The sequence below is a fragment of the Hypomesus transpacificus genome, chromosome 5, assembly GCF_021917145.1.
Source record: "Hypomesus transpacificus isolate Combined female chromosome 5, fHypTra1, whole genome shotgun sequence".
Taxonomy (NCBI): Eukaryota; Metazoa; Chordata; class Actinopteri; order Osmeriformes; family Osmeridae; genus Hypomesus; species Hypomesus transpacificus.
Genome location: NC_061064.1, coordinates 5,902,944 through 5,917,861, shown reverse-complemented (window position 1 = coordinate 5,917,861; position 14,918 = coordinate 5,902,944). Strand labels below are relative to the sequence as shown.

Sequence of the window (14,918 nt, the reverse complement as noted above, 5' to 3'; positions counted from 1 at the left end):
AAATCGTAGACGTCTGAAGTGGTTCACTGACGTGCAGTGCCGTGAAAGGCGATCCTAAATCAGTCGGCAGGTAGGAAAAAGGTACTGCCCTTTTTATTCACTAAGACAGTGATCTATGCCTGCAGCAATGCTCTTCGGCAGCTGTGGAATGATTTCATTCCGGTTCATCCGGCTACTGTTTTGACAGAACGATCTATACATTTGAGTTGTGTCATCCTCAATTATCAAAGGGAGCTGAGCCCAGACCAGGATCAGACCAGAAAGCTAAACCTGTTTCCTGCTTCCCCTTTGTGTTTGTGTGAGCAGGTTTGTCTTGTAAATCCTCATTGAAGCCACATGCATGTGTCTCTCAGGGCACACCTCTCCACTTTGTCAACACACTTTGTCTCGGAGTACTCTCAGTCGGTTTTAAATTAGAAGGAAGATCAGCTCTATGATGTGGACAGAAAGGCAGAGCCACCAGCGCTTACACGTACCCAATAATGTCAGTGAGAGTGAACAGTTTTGAAGGTGCCGGTCGTGACCAATGAGAATGTCCTCGTCTTCCCATGGGAAAACATCCTGACTGGCGAATGCTCGGTGAGTCATATTTAATAACTTGTGGGGCAATTCAAGAGAATGCATGTATGAACTTGATGTTCTTTTCACCCGGTTAATTGACTGTTTTGATAAAGAGCTCTTTATTTGGGGGTGGGGTTAGGAGGAAATGTTCATATCTAGACGAGTCTGTCATGGGGGTGCCCATTCTTAGTTATTCTACCCAGCCTCAAGTGACACAGTACAGCAGCACATATGATCGATTTTTTGTTCTTTCTTATTTCCTTAGATATGTCTGACAGCCCTGGGATAGATTGTTATAATTAAGCTGCTATGGTTTCTGCAAGAATAAGCTCTGGTTAAGGGCTAAATGAAGGGATGGACAAACTAGTGAAAAGCTATTTTACCCTCTATTCTGTAAAATAGTTCCCTGGCCAATCATGCTCTAACCCTCTTTTTGTGTTACACAGGTGCCATACAGGAGCCCCCTGTGAACACAGGCATGAGCAATTCAACACTGCTTAACAGGCATTAGTAATCAAACAATGCTCATCTCCCAGTTGGCCCTCATCCCAAGGCTAAACCAACACGTGTTTTTGTATTTATGTGTGAGTGTGTGTGTGTGCATGCCAGATCCACTCTCCCCTCCTCAGAGTATAAATGTGGAATTCCTTGACTTCACTGGTCGTGTGCGCTGGTTGCCGGGCCCAGGTAACCCTAGCGACACATACTACACAGCCCAGCTCAAAGCTGTTGAGTAAGTTGGAGTTCCAGTATTATATTCAAATATGTATTTGCAAATACGACAAACATCTCATATGGTACAGCTGACAGAAGACAAATAAGACGAGAAATAATATAATGAAATAATATAATAATATAGTGAACACACTATATTAGTGAAATATATACACTGTATTAGTGAACACTATATTAGTGGTAGTGAAATAACATTTTAGTCAAAGCATAAGTTATCCTGGTCACATTACATTACATTTTGTGACGTCACCAGTAGAGCTGACTAGGGCAGGCAAGAGTGAGGCAGTGCAACAGGGTGGGAAGGACCACGCAAAAACAGGTTCCACAAGAAGAGGGCACTTTATTTTCACAAAAAAGTCCAACAAAAATCCACAAAAGTAAAAAAAAAAAAGACTTTCCCCTTCAAAGCCGTGCTTCACTCAACCAACAGGGCTTAGTATTCCACCTGCTTCTCTCTGGTCCAAACTAACCAGCCATGTGCCCTTTGTCTCTGGTTTCTCTGGTTTCTTTCCCTGCTCTTTCCCCTCCCCCCCCCCTTTTCTTGTCCTAACTTAATTAGGTGGCTCACACATCTACACGTGTCCACTTGGCGAGGGATTCTGGGAGATGTAGTGTGGGCCATTGCCACCATTTTGGGGTGTTGCCACCTCTCTGGTCCAGGGATGTAACATCCTTCAACTACCTGTCCCCTGGTGATGTCACAATTTACATTTAGTCATTTCGCAGACGCTCTAATCCAGAGCGATTTACAGTTATTACAGGGACATTACCCCGAGGCAAGAAGGGTTAAGTGCCTTGCCCAAGGACGCAACATAAAATGCATGGCCGGGAATCGAACCGGCAACCATCTGATTAGTGATCCGATTTACAACATGTGTTGGTACTTATTACTCCTATTTTGAAAAGCCTATTTGGTGTCCAGTAGTACCTGTGCAATATTTTGCTACTATTGAAATAAATTGAGTTTTTGTAAAATGTTGACGCCTTACGTTTAAGCGGGTTGTCAAGATAGTCAACAATTGGGTTACCCACTTCACCCGATTGAAACTTTTTCCTCACACAGTGTCTAATTTGTCTCATTTCCAAAAGTCTAATTTTTCTTCTAATGTGTACTTATGGACTAATTCAGTGAATTACATAAATATACCATCTTTATAAAGGTTGCTGACTGTATTTATTCCATTGTCTAGCCACTGTGTCCAAAACACTTTCTGCTTCCCTATTCGTACTTCTGTGTGGAGCCAAAGTGAGGCATGAGGCTGGTTGTAAAGTGAGAGTTTTTGCATTTTATGAACCTTAGCCCAGACCTCACACAAGTGCTTCACAATTGAGGAGCTCCAGTTCTACTGCTCAGTCACGTGGCAGACAATTCATGACATCGTCTCTGTGCGGTTTGACCTTTCTCTGCTTGACCTGTCGAGTCCCAGATTGTGGGCTCAAGGGTTGTGAAAAGGGACCGCTCACAGAGCAATATGTGGTAGCATGAGAGAGTGACAGACAGGCATACAGACCGTCAGGCCGACAGACCGTCAGACCAACCGACCGACCGACGGTGAGAGAAAGAGAGACAGAGAGTGGACAGTCACATCTCATGCTCCTGTGCAGACAGGAAAAGGTTTGGCGTGACCTGAGAGGGTGCAATCATACCGTCGCCACCGAGTGTTCTCTGGACATCCCGCTGACCTCCAACCTCCTCGCTCACTACCTTGTCCGAGTTCGAGCCGAGAGATGGGGGGAAACATCACCCTGGAAGGCTCTGAACCGAACTGTCCAGCCCTACGGAGACAGTGAGTCGCTTTCACCTATATGGATAATCAAGTCAGTCATTTGCTCTACCTACAGAATGCCACCTTATTTTGTGCGTGTGCGCGTGTCTGTGTGTGTGTGCACGTCTGCTCATCCAGGTCTGCTCAGTGCTCCCACTCTGGACGTAACGGTGGAGAATCAGAGTGTGCACGTGTCTCTGAATCACCAACAGACTGTTCTCCCCCGCCTCACTTACATTCTCACACTACGCGACGGGTCGGGGGGCCACATTAGCACGGTAAGGCCGCACGCTCACGCACACGCGCACCCGCACGTCCGCAGCGAGCCTACACGGTTGCTTATGCTTCTGATTTCAGGTGGAGTCATCGTCGCATCGAGAGTTCCACAAACTCCCTCCTAACCGCTCCTACTGCCTGTCGGCCTCAGTGAGACACCAGTTACTTCACCACAAGGTCGCGGAGAGATGCTTCGACCTGCCTCCGCGCCAAGGTAGCCAGGCAGTCTGGGAACGACCCGTCCCGTTGCCGGACATTTCCTCACTTCCTTCCTTCGCTTCATGGTGAAAGCTTGTGAAGCCATGTGTCTGGGCTTCTCTGGCCAGTGCTGTGTGTCTGATCTGTGCGGATGTTTTCCCAGACTTTGGGAAGTACGTGGGCGTGGTCGTGGGCCTGTTTGGGCTGCTCGTGGCGCTGATTGGACTATTCGCACTCACATGGAGCTGCCAGAAGCATGAAGACCACACCCCCATCATACGGGTACTGACCTCTGACCCATAAGCCCATTGTCATCTATCACAGTGCTTCTGCCCACACGATGTCTGAACGGAATCATCCCATCTCTTGCTATCTCTTTGTCTCCGACTATAGCATATCAGGGAGTCCTCCAAGCAGTGCTTGCTAACCCCAGAGAATGTGCATTGTGAGCGCCAACATTTAAGGAGACAGCTGGATGAGGAGGAGGAAGAGGTGGACGGGGCTTCCAACATCTACATATCCAGAGTAGGCGTAGGCGTAGCTGGGGCAGACCCAGGTCTCTGGTTGATCCTTGGCAACCAGGGTACCAACCAGGGTACCAACCAAGGTACCAACCAAGGTACCAACCAGGTTACCAACCAAGGTACTAACCAAGATACCAACAAGGGCACCAACCAAGGTACCAACCAGGGTACCATCCAAGGTACCAACCAGGGTACCAACCAGGGTACCATCCAAGGTACCAACCAGGGTACCAACCAGGGTACCAACCAAGGTACCAACCAGGTTACCGACCAAGGTACTAACCAAGATACCAACAAGGGCACCAACCAAGGTACCAACCAGGGTACCAACCAGGGCACCAACCAAGGTACCAACCAGGGTACCATCCAAGGTACCAACCAGGGTACCAACCAGGGTACCATCCAAGGTACCAACCAGGGTACCAACCAGGGTACCAACCAGGGTACCAACCAAGGTACAAACCAAGGTACAAACCAGGGTACCAACCAGGGGCCAGGACCTCCCTCCCCGGCCATCTCCGTCAACCCAGGCCACCTCTCTGACTACACCTCCGCCTTGGATGACCTGGAGTGTGACCCGCTGACCCCTGAGGGACCTGCAGGCCCAACGGAAGACACCCAGCTCCCACAGGGCCCAGACACGGAGGGGGAGAGCGACCAGGGGAGAGCGACTGACACCGGAGTGACCCACTCAGACGGGACAACAGGTCTTGGAGTAACAGTCCAGTGGGGAGAGACAGACAGCAGGGTCACAGCTGGAGACGTAAACTCGGACAGCGAGGGAGGCAGGGACAGGGCTGTGCAGGAGGACATGGCCCCAGGTCACTCTCCTGTCCCCTGCGAGGCGGAGTTAGAGATGGAGGCAAAGTCTTTGGTGGTCGTCCGCTCGGAGTACCAGTCTCACTGGATGCCTTGATCCCCCCCCTCTCCCCATGGTGTCCAGTAATATTGAGACCTAAACCTGGCTCATTACTCTTTTTTTACATTGTTTTGTTCATAATATGGGGTCCATACAGGGATGCCACACTCACACAGTAGTCAGGGGTCAGGATTAATTATGATCTAATCATGTATTTATTCTGAAGACATGGCACTGCTTAAAGTTTTTCATCGTATCGCGACCTCTTATTGCATTGGTGGTCATCCTGTAGGCCTAAGTTGATAAGGAAGGGTCTCAGAGATGAAAGTTGGGTATAAAAGAGGATGTCTGGATCCTTGTCTTCTCCTTGTTGCTGCTTCTTGCTCAGTCCTACTTCTCCCTGCTCCGTTGTCTCTTTCTCTCTCCAATCATTTGACAGTAATCATGGAGAGGTAGGATTTAAAGGAAGATCTAAAACCTTAATTTGGTGTCATGTTGGCTTTAATGTGATGACATTCCCCCCCCCAATTCAAATGAAGGGGTTGTTATCACGCTCAGCAGATGCCTGATAATGATCATTCATTTGAATCAGGTGTGTGGAACAGGGAAACATCTCAAACGGATATTCAATCCTTGTCCTCAGGGTCCTCTGTCCTGTGTGTTCTAGATTTTCCTGACTGTGTTTCATTTGAATAAATAGCTTGTGTTGTCATCTAAATCTACAATTCAATGCATGTTTGGCTATATTACGTCTTTGCTCCGCAGCTTCGCTCGATGTAAACCAACCAATCAGCGCGCAGCTCATCCAAATATTTATGATCATACCATAAAAGGGAGAAAACCTCTCGTTTCAGTCTAGGGCTATTTCGCAGGGTTGCATTAAGGCGCATAGATCAGTACCCGGGCGATTTTCAGCCCAACCGGTGTTACACAGCCTACCCTATTTGGAGACCTTAAGGAACAGTGTGAAATACCCTATAAAATCAGTATATGACCCCTAATGAATACACTCTCCAAATAGTCAGTATCAAAGGGCATTGTTTTGGTTGTTCGGCCCACTTAAAAAGCCTTGCAGTAGATGCTCATGTTGGATCAGGATATGGCGTAGCCATTGATGGAGAAGCATTCAATGTGTGAAATAGTGTAATATGAAGGTGCTATATGTAGGATATTGTATTGTACTGTACATGCTTTTTATGTTTGTTATAAACAGTACACAAAAAATTCATTTGCTTCATTTTTGGTCTGTTTTTTCTCTTTATTGTATAGTTCTAGTATTCCTGTAAGCCATCTGACTGAGGAAGCTCACATGCAGTTGTAAGAAGCAAAATAACAAAAGCATTGGCACAGAGTGTTACTAAAGTATGTTTATTTCCAATACACAGATGCATAATAATTTACGAAAAAATAATTAATACAGGCGAACATTATATACAAAAGGTCCATCTAAATGGTTTGTCTTTTGAAACCTTTCTTGATGGCTGAGCTACAGAAGGTATGTGCTGGTCCATTGGCAGGGTATGAAAAGGACTTCTTTCTTTCTGTCTTTCTTCTTTTCTACGAGTCCCCTCTGAACAGAGAGGAGAAGAACCCTTTCCCTCCTTCCCCTCTCACTCGCAGGGACCTGGTGCGAGAGCCCCTCTGCAGCCCCCTCTCTGTCTCCTTCTCCAACGCCTTCTGTCTCTCTTCCTCCTGCAGGTGCACCTGCTGACTGATCACCAAGCGCATGTCCTCCTGAGAGTGAGAGAGAGAGGGGGAGAGAGAGGGGGAGGGAGGGAGAGAGAGAGAGAGAGAGAGAGAGAGAGAGAGAGAGAGAGAGAGAGAGAGAGAGAGAGAGAGGGAAAGAAAGAGTGTGTGTGAGAGAGAGAGAGAGAGAGAGAGAGAGAGAGAGAGAGAGAGAGAGAGAGATCGGGACGGAAGAGACAAAGACACATTGAGAAACAGCTTTATGGAAAAAATAAAGCCGAGGTCCGACTTTAAAGTGTACAACGGAAACCAAACGAGACCCAAAGAATCTGCACGCGATTGTGACGCCACGCATCCCTTTCCGTGAGCACGGACACACGTGGACCCCTACCTGCCACGCGTCGACCTCCTGAGACAGCGCCACCTTGTGTTTGATGGTGTTGAGGAGCTGCTGAGTGAGCGAGTCTCTCTCCTGGCGCACGGTGATGACCTCGTTCTCTAGAGAACTGAGCATTTGCACGCACACACGTTATTTGTATTGTGCAGGACAAAGTGAGAACAGAAAAGAAATCGGGAAAGCGAACGTGTGTATGTGTGCGTTACCTGTAAGAGGGCTTTCCTGGAATTTGCTCAAGATCCTTGCTCAGAGAATCAAGCTCAGCCTGTTTGGCGCTCAGCTAAAATAGAAACAGAAAATGTTTACACATTTAGTCATTTAGCAGACGCTCTTATCCAGAGCGACTTACAGTAAGTACAGGGACATTCCCCGAGGCTAGTAGGGTGAAGTGCCTTGTCCAAGGACACAATTGCATTTGGCACGGCCAGGAATCGAACCAGCAACCTTCTGATTAGCAGCCCCTGACTCCCAACATCCGACTCCTAACATGCGACTACTGTGTGTGGACGTGTGTGTGTGTGTGTGGAAATCAGAACCCACCTCCTCTTTCAGAGTGTGTATTTCCTCGTCTCTAGCCTGCAGGACTGCAGAATAGACGAGGTGTGCCTCTTTGGCCTAGTAGGAGAGAGGACTCATCAAAACAATTTATACACACAGTAAAGCAACCGTAGAGTTAATGAAATAAGTTAAAAGCACTGTCCCATTGTATTGCACAACCTTGACTTGTCAGTGAGTCAGAGACGGTGATAGTGAGTAGTTAGTTTGTTAGTTTGTTGATACTGTATGGCGTTTCGGTTGAAACCTATGCATTGGAAGCTTTTGTTATACAGTGTGTGTGTGTGTGTGTGTGTGTGTACCTGTGACTGCTGTATCTCACTATGCAAAGACTGGGGATGTGTGTGTGGGTTCTCCACGCTGCTCTCCTCTCCCAGGTTCAGCGCTCTCTGTTGTAGAGAACGATTCAACGTCCGCAACTCAAACACCACCCCCTGCTCCAGCTCCAGCTACACACGCACGCGCGCACACACACACACGGGTTAGAAAGGTTAGTCCGTGTAACGTACTCTTACAATCTCCATTCACCCTGTGTCTCTTTTTTCTTTTTCTTTTACCTCCACTTCTCTTTCTCTCAGGCTGGTCTGCATCTCTGTCAGTCTCTCTCTCAGCCCCTCCCTCTCCGCCCTCAGCCTATCGGTGTCGTCTTGGGATGACGCCAGCTGTTTCTCTATGAGAGAAAGACGCTCCTGCAAAACTCTGTTCTGGACGTGGAGAAGCGGACAAAGGCAGGCAGAATGGTCGGAGAGAGAAGGAGCAGATGAGGAAGAGGCAGGGGAAAAAGCGGAGACGGTCACGTACATGATACGTTTGACCGTCGTCGACCAGAGCACTGCATGGCTGAAGGCTCGAAGGGGAGTCGTGCGTATGTTGTACCTCTGCCTGGGTGCTCCCCAGCTGTGTGAAGCTGATGTCCCGGCTGAAGGACGAGTCATCCATCTCCTCCCTGAGAGACCTCAGCTCACACCTCAGACTGTGCTCGACCGAGACAGCCTGGAGGAAGGGAGGAGAGAGAGAGAGAGAGAGAGGGAGAGAGAGAGAGAGATAGAGCGCGGTGAGAAGCAAGCGAGAGGGAGATGACACAGATGGGAGGGAGGGAGGCTATATCAAACCCGTTGGTTTGCATTCCTGCTGCCGCGATACTGCTTCACAAACACACACCCACTCTCTCTCTCTCTCTCTCCACCCTTTCTTTGTCTCCCCCTCCCAGAGAGATCCCTGAACTGCAGGTGAGTGTTTACCTCAGCCAGCTGTTCGACCAGTCGATGGTTGTGATTGGCTAGCTGAGTGAGCTGCTCGCTCTCATCCCGCCTCCGGTCCCGCCCCCGGCTGTGATGTCGCTCCAGCTCCTCACGCAAGCTTGTGATGTCAGAGGCGAGCTCCGCCTCTCTCTGGCCCAACGTCATCTCGCTCATGTCCAACCTTCTCTGGAGCACATGCTTGTCCTGTTGCAGAACCTGACACACACATACACACACACAAAAAACACATACACAGCATCACAGTAAATCCATGGACTTTCCCTCTTCCTTACTCTCTATATTCTTTTTCTGTCTTTCTCTTACAGTCTCTCACCTCGACTTCTCTCTCTCTCTGCTCGAGAGTGGCAGCCAGTTCTTCGTTCCTCTCCAACAGAGCCTGACCCAACTCTGCTGCCAGGATCAGGTCCGTCTCCATGCCCTCCCCGCCCTCCCCCAGCCGGGAGTGAGCAGAGGAGGAGGGGAGGGAGAGAGAGAGGGAGGACGAGGAGGAAGAGAGAGGGAAGAAAGAGTCTTCCAGACTAGGGGAGGGAAGGCTGTCATTCCGGTGAGAGAACATGGCTCCGGGGGTCAGTCAGCCAACGATGGGGTCGGGGGGGTCAAAGGTCGCGGGTCATCATTCCAGCTGGGTTCTTATCTCCTTGTCTGCATGTACACACACACCAACACACGCCTTGAGGAGCCCGTGGAAGCACCACGATGGAACGAGGTCTTTGTCGGTTGTTGGGTGATGGTCTGTGTCGGAGAGAGAGTGTGGTGTCTGAGCTCGGCTGGTCTTGACTGTTCTCCTCCTTGTGTTTAGATAGGTTGGGCTGCCTCTCTGGGTCTGGTTAGTTTGGTCTTCTCTCTTTTCCGTTATGGGGAGGGCCTGGTGTGGTCTTTCTGGTCTCTGTTACTCTGGTCTGGTCCGGTCCTGTCGGACAAGGTACCAATGATGAACTGCACTTTGCATACCAAAAGACAAATACATTTTTTTTTCTTGTGTGTGTGTATTTGGGAGGCAGTGTTCATGGGTGTGCATGTTCTGTAATGTTGTAATGTTATCTTGCATGACCTTAAACCAGTTCTTTTGTTTGGGAGCAGCTTTTGTGGCTCTCTTGCTCCACTATTATCATAGGTCCACCACCCACATTCCACACACATGTCACCCTAAAGCTCCTCTGTTCTTTCGTCTATGATTTCACCTTGATTGTGACTGCCACCCCTGCTACTATCGCTTCCACGAGTCCCAGCAACGCCATCCCTTTTACGCGTCTCCAAATCCACTGCTTATGTTGGAATATGTATCGTCCATTTTCCTAACTTATCCAGCATCAACACAATCATGTTGTGGTTTTCATCACGGTTTCTATCTCTCTCTCTCCCTCTTTCTCTCTCTCTCAGCGTGTTCCTCTCTCTCTCCCTCTCCCTCTTTCTCTCTCTCTCTCAGCGTTTTCCTCTCTCTCTCCCCCTCTCCCCTGGGACTTGCTGGGGTTTGCATAAGCCTCCGCTAAGTCAATGTTTGGCTGATTTATGGGAAAGCCACTCATTGACATTGAGCCTCTATCAAACACAGTGATGTTCTGTCCTTTTAATTGTTCCTATCAATTCACCCAGCCAGACTATGCAACACCACCACCCCATACGTCTAACAGCACTGAAACCTAATTTAGACACCCACACAAACACGACATGCTTTAAACCCTGCCCTTGTCCTACCTCATGCGATTTCCTTTCCGTATCAATCTTCTGTAAACAGCAATTTTCCGCCACAGGCACGCTGAAGATATCGTATCATTTCTTCTTACAAAAACATACACCCACCCACCACTCACCTGGGATCATGGCTCAGTCCACCTATAGGTCAGTCCACCTATGGGTCAGTCCTGTGAGTTAGCCCAGCCCAGGTTTGATCTGTCCATAGCTAGATCTCTCTTCCTGGCAATCCCCTGCCAACTCTTTGTGGCTTTTCCTGTTTGGTTGCTTAGGTACGTGTGTGCTGGGTCAGTTTCCGTGGAGCTGGTGCCGGTCCTGGGTGTGGAAAGGTATGTAAATGCAGCAAGTGGCTCAGCCCTCTGGTTGAGGAACAGGTAACTGTTGTGTCAGCACCTCATTTGTTGTTGTAGACTCTGTTGCGCCACTGAGACCAGGGTCGGGCTGTCAGCACTGACCTCTAGTGGTGGAAAAGGAGAACTGTCTGTGACAGATTCTCCCCTCGGTCTCAAACTCGCACAACACCGACACATGCACACCTCAGCTCTCACAAATGTGAGGAATCCATTATAGGAGCTGTCCTAGTTTGTGTGAGGGGGCTGGCACAAGGTGACCTGCTCAAGATTTACACTTTTGTTGGTCAAATTCAGTTAAATGTTTGTGTCTAAGGAGAAAAAGGCAATTTTGAGTACCATATTCCAGCGCTATGATCAAATGTGATGTGGGGCCTTCTCTAGACTTCAGACAGTGAGTTAAGTGTGTTGCTATGGGGAGAGGAGTGAGAGAGTGTGTGTGTGTGTGTGTGTGTGGGGGGGGGGGTTACTCAGGGTGAAATGGTGGTTGGGGGGGCGAGGGGGTTCGAACAACCAGAGGTCTGTCTTGTCAGGCCCCCGCTCTACTTCTCATCCTGTTTACCTGCTGTGCCGAGGACTGAACAGAACAGAACTGTGTGTGTGTGTGTGACGGAGCGAGTGAGAAGTCCCCCCCCCCCCTCCCCCAGTCTGTTCTCCTTCCCAGAGACAGAACCGCAGGCTGCTCCGCCACCAGCCTCAGACCCAGCCATGCCGTGTGCTCTCCACTTCGTCCTGCTAGCCTGCCTCCTGCTGCCTCTCTCGCAGGCAGGGAGGCAGATGCCCAAACTGGCCGACAAGAAGCTCTGCGCCGACGCCGAATGCAGCCGTGAGTAAACCAACTACAAATGCATCTTAACAGCCTCTACGTTCACCTGCCGCCCTCTAGGTTCTGCTGTGTCACACGTTGGAAGTCCTGAAAACACTCTCTGGGCTGACCCATGTATAGGCGACTATATGCCAACGTTTTCATCGCAACCGTAGTGGCAGTTGATCGGTCATGACAAAATATGCAATGCTGTGACGGAGAAGGCTCTGCACTTTTAAGGCGCGATCAAATCGTATTTGAAATCGGTTCAAATGCACCCCCCTGTGCTTGATTGAGCTTGTCTGGTGTCATAACATGAACGAAACTGCCCTGAAACATGCAAACCCCCGTCCATTTGACGCTCCAGGCGCTCACAGACTCAAGCAAATATACTCAGTGTTGGCAAGTTTTACAGATAGTGTTCGGTCTCTGCAGACCCCATCCTAATAGCCCGTGCCCTGGAGGACTATTATCCTGGAGACTGCAGGTTCATCCCTATCAGACAAGGACAGCTGATCTACGTCTACGCCATGCTGAAAGACAGAGGAAACCTCTTCTGGGCTGGCAGTGTGAGTGTTAGCACGTGTGTGTGTGTGTGTGTGTTATGGGTGGAGCATAAATGCAATGGTTTATTACTATTCTTTTGTGGGTGTGCAGCAGGATGTGTAACCATGTAATTCCCCCCAAGGGTTAGGCTAGGCTCAGCCTTCACATGAAGTGTGTTTGTGCCAACAGGTACAAGGTTCCTACTATGGAGAGCAGGAGGCTCGTCTGGGCCATTTCCCCAGCAGCGTGGTGGAGGAGACACACGCACTCATGCCCGCCACAACTGAGGTCAAGACTGATGTAGGTGGAAAAACACACACACACCAAACACACACACACACAATGACTTCCCCCCCTAAAAAACACACACACTTTTTATGACGACACACACACTTATTTTTCCCTCTCCTCTCCTGCAGAAATGGGACTTCTACTGTAACTGATGCTCCAGCAGATCAGCCTAAGACCGCTTCTACAGTCATGGATGAAGGCTCAACCATGTCTTCGGAAGCTTCCACACGTTACCCAACAATCCGTGCTGTCTCTTTAGAGTAGGGCAGAGCCTTCTCAGCATTACCTTGCCTACACATATAGCAGCTTTTCTTCAACAGAGAAACGTTCAGCGTAACCGATATGAATGTCAGTGTTTACATTCTTTGGGTCAAAATAAAGAACCAGCGCTGCTAAAAGTCTTTGGTCATGCTTTACCTTTACTTATTCCTTGACTGCCGTTACCATTGTTTGCCAATGAACTGTATGATACTCGTCTTTAAAGTTTTGGGTATGTCCTGCATGTGCGTCACCAAGGAAGCGCGCGTCAACAAAAGAACGCGCAGGGGTAGTTTATGCTCTGACAACACAACAGCCCTACTGGTGTGTCGAGTGAGGTGCCTCTGGACGGTCCAGCAACCAGTAGCCTAATTATTTTTCATGTAGCCCCTTTTATCGATCGGAATGCGCGTTTCATTCATTGGATGAACGTGAGTAATGCAGCGTCAAACTTGTCAAAACCTTTGACAACGAATGCAATGGTCTTGTAACTGATGTAGGTCTAAAGCCATTTACACATCTATTACTATTTGCTTTGGAAATGTGAAATTGAAAATTGGCCGTTTTTTAACTTATCTCGCCTTTTTTTTGTTTTGTTTGTCAAAGCCATAGCGTTTAGTTAGTGCAGTTGAAACCATGGTGACCTAAATACTAACGTGGTAATCGAATGCCCTAGTAGAATAGTGGATAGATGTCTGTCTTTCTTTGTAGGCTATCAGTTGCACTGTTGCAAGACCGCAGGATGGAGTTTCCACTCAGCTCGCCCCCGTTCCACTACGGGTTGCGCGCATCTGGCCAAGGCGAAGTCTGGAGCGACGCGCGCCCCGAGGACAAGTTCCGTCAGTACGGATGGCGCTGTGGCACAAACGAGGATACCTACGGTCCGAAAACTTTGATAGGAAACTGGGTCGAACAACGTAAAGACGACAAATATAACAGGATATTACGTCCGTTACCTTCCCAGGTACGAGGTTGCGTGGCAGAGGAAAGCCAATGCAGCCGTGGCTTTTATGGTTTGCCCTTGAAAATGACAAACACATGTTTTTTTTGCTGAGTAAAAATATCCTCTGAGACTAGCATGGCTTTGCCAATGAGTTTCCATTGTAAACACCACACAGGTGCCCTAATCAGTCCTACCCCACCTTCACAGTTTTCTCACTACTTTGAAACCAGCTATTCTTCAGCCTTCCAAAGAAAAGAGAGGAGACCGATATCTACCTGTAAGTACAACTACCCTGGACCAATTTCTAATGCACACACACAAAGGTAAATGACCTGCCCTGTTCTTCCAGGTGAACGGAGAGAGGTGAAGAGTTTCCCGGGTCACCAGCCCGAGTTAGACCCTCCCAGCAGCCCTCCCAAGTCCTGCTACCGCCGAGACTACATCCCGTCCTCGGCCTCTCTGCGTGAACGCACACACACGTCACACACACCTAGAACTCCTGAGTTACAGGCACAGGCAGGCGAGACTGAAGCCCCCATTTCAACTCCTCAGTAACCCCTCATCACCACCACCATCACCTCACCAGGAAGGACACAATCTTTGTCTCGGTTTGCATCTGTCATTTATATTTTTACAATGCAGTCCTACCTCTTTAACCTAACCTAGGTTTTTTACCAAAAAAACAGCAACTATATATACCAATATAAACAATGAAAGTAAATAAAAACAATAATGGAACCCTTTAAAATGTTAGTCTGTTTGAAGTTTCCCAATGTACTCGAATGCTTGAGCTCCATGAGTTGGTAGAACTCTTTCCCACCCAAAAATACGTTAAATGTGGGTTTATTTCTATTGGAAGTGCCGTCATTGTAATAGAGCTTTCTCCGAGCACTTACCGCCTAAATGAAACAAAGGACACAGACTCAATGCGTTTGTAGTTCATCATTTATTCTTAGTCTATTCTTTTGACTACTAAGTTAACATGTGAACTGATGGGTTAATACAGCAGGGGGTTGTCTTGGATACAAAGGAATGACGAAGCCTTATCAGCAAACACAGCTCACGACGGGAGCCCCGGCCCACATGCGCACAAACACCCATGCACGTTTGCCTGCCCACATCTACACGCACACGCGCGTTCTCACACGCTTCCAGACTTTCAGCAGCTCTGAGCCCCCCCCCCCCCCCCCCGTCACAGCCTTCAGGAGCCCAGT

The 14,918-nt window shown here is 48.7% G+C and overlaps 4 protein-coding genes across 6 annotated transcripts; 3 read left to right on the top strand and 1 right to left on the bottom strand.

Moving 5' to 3' along the window:
• Window positions 1-248: 248 nt before the first annotated feature.
• Window positions 249-5,641, top strand: crfb12 (cytokine receptor family member B12). Of its 2 annotated transcripts, XM_047020242.1 has the most exons (8): window positions 249-579; window positions 1,008-1,037; window positions 1,171-1,294; window positions 2,902-3,083; window positions 3,201-3,340; window positions 3,420-3,552; window positions 3,700-3,818; window positions 3,930-5,641. In XM_047020242.1, the coding sequence occupies exons 1-8, from the start codon at window positions 549-551 to the stop codon at window positions 4,974-4,976; spliced, it is 1,806 nt and encodes a 601-aa protein (XP_046876198.1). In that variant the 5' UTR covers window positions 249-548; the 3' UTR covers window positions 4,977-5,641. The 2 variants fall into 2 exon arrangements, with proteins under 2 accessions (XP_046876198.1, XP_046876197.1); XM_047020241.1 differs by having other exon boundaries at window positions 251-579; window positions 1,008-1,294.
• Window positions 5,642-6,271: 630 nt separating this feature from the next.
• bicdl2 (BICD family like cargo adaptor 2) lies at window positions 6,272-10,844 on the bottom strand. 2 transcript variants are annotated; one of them, XM_047020244.1, is made up of 10 exons: window positions 10,631-10,843; window positions 9,133-9,729; window positions 8,799-9,014; window positions 8,434-8,550; window positions 8,115-8,261; window positions 7,860-8,006; window positions 7,543-7,617; window positions 7,209-7,282; window positions 6,997-7,111; window positions 6,272-6,653 (listed from the first exon to the last, which is right to left on the bottom strand). In XM_047020244.1, the coding sequence occupies exons 2-10, from the start codon at window positions 9,373-9,375 to the stop codon at window positions 6,477-6,479; spliced, it is 1,311 nt and encodes a 436-aa protein (XP_046876200.1). In that variant the 5' UTR covers window positions 9,376-9,729; window positions 10,631-10,843; the 3' UTR covers window positions 6,272-6,476. The 2 variants fall into 2 exon arrangements, with proteins under 2 accessions (XP_046876200.1, XP_046876201.1); XM_047020245.1 differs by lacking the exon at window positions 7,860-8,006 and having other exon boundaries at window positions 10,631-10,844.
• Window positions 10,845-11,402: 558 nt separating this feature from the next.
• On the top strand, window positions 11,403-12,901 carry mia (MIA SH3 domain containing). Its single transcript, XM_047020246.1, has 4 exons — window positions 11,403-11,687; window positions 12,102-12,235; window positions 12,402-12,512; window positions 12,632-12,901. The coding sequence occupies exons 1-4, from the start codon at window positions 11,570-11,572 to the stop codon at window positions 12,653-12,655; spliced, it is 387 nt and encodes a 128-aa protein (XP_046876202.1). The 5' UTR covers window positions 11,403-11,569; the 3' UTR covers window positions 12,656-12,901.
• A 172-nt stretch (window positions 12,902-13,073) lies between these two features.
• c5h11orf1 (chromosome 5 C11orf1 homolog) lies at window positions 13,074-14,448 on the top strand. Its single transcript, XM_047020664.1, has 4 exons — window positions 13,074-13,192; window positions 13,473-13,725; window positions 13,912-13,981; window positions 14,054-14,448. The coding sequence occupies exons 2-4, from the start codon at window positions 13,504-13,506 to the stop codon at window positions 14,257-14,259; spliced, it is 498 nt and encodes a 165-aa protein (XP_046876620.1). The 5' UTR covers window positions 13,074-13,192; window positions 13,473-13,503; the 3' UTR covers window positions 14,260-14,448.
• Window positions 14,449-14,918: the final 470 nt, after the last annotated feature.

Excerpts from the sequence above, each read along its gene's own strand:
- crfb12 (XM_047020241.1), top strand. The coding sequence starts at position 1,083 with ATGCTCATCTCCCAGTTGGCCCTCATCCCAAGGCTAAACCAACACGTG. Across the intron at positions 1,295-2,901 it reads GCCCAGCTCAAAGCTGTTGA|ACAGGAAAAGGTTTGGCGTG; the intron begins GTAAGTTGGAGT and ends GCTCCTGTGCAG. Across the intron at positions 3,084-3,200 it reads TGTCCAGCCCTACGGAGACA|GTCTGCTCAGTGCTCCCACT; the intron begins GTGAGTCGCTTT and ends CTGCTCATCCAG.
- bicdl2 (XM_047020244.1), bottom strand. The coding sequence starts at position 9,375 with ATGTTCTCTCACCGGAATGACAGCCTTCCCTCCCCTAGTCTGGAAGAC. Across the intron at positions 8,007-8,114 it reads TGAGAGAAAGAGAAGTGGAG|CTGGAGCTGGAGCAGGGGGT; the intron begins GTAAAAGAAAAA and ends GTGCGTGTGTAG. Across the intron at positions 7,112-7,208 it reads CCAGGAAAGCCCTCTTACAG|TTCTCTAGAGAACGAGGTCA; the intron begins GTAACGCACACA and ends GCAAATGCTCAG.
- mia (XM_047020246.1), top strand. The coding sequence starts at position 11,570 with ATGCCGTGTGCTCTCCACTTCGTCCTGCTAGCCTGCCTCCTGCTGCCT. Across the intron at positions 12,236-12,401 it reads ACCTCTTCTGGGCTGGCAGT|GTACAAGGTTCCTACTATGG; the intron begins GTGAGTGTTAGC and ends TTGTGCCAACAG. Across the intron at positions 12,513-12,631 it reads CAACTGAGGTCAAGACTGAT|AAATGGGACTTCTACTGTAA; the intron begins GTAGGTGGAAAA and ends CCTCTCCTGCAG.
- c5h11orf1 (XM_047020664.1), top strand. The coding sequence starts at position 13,504 with ATGGAGTTTCCACTCAGCTCGCCCCCGTTCCACTACGGGTTGCGCGCA. Across the intron at positions 13,726-13,911 it reads TACGTCCGTTACCTTCCCAG|TTTTCTCACTACTTTGAAAC; the intron begins GTACGAGGTTGC and ends CCACCTTCACAG. Across the intron at positions 13,982-14,053 it reads GAGGAGACCGATATCTACCT|GTGAACGGAGAGAGGTGAAG; the intron begins GTAAGTACAACT and ends CTGTTCTTCCAG.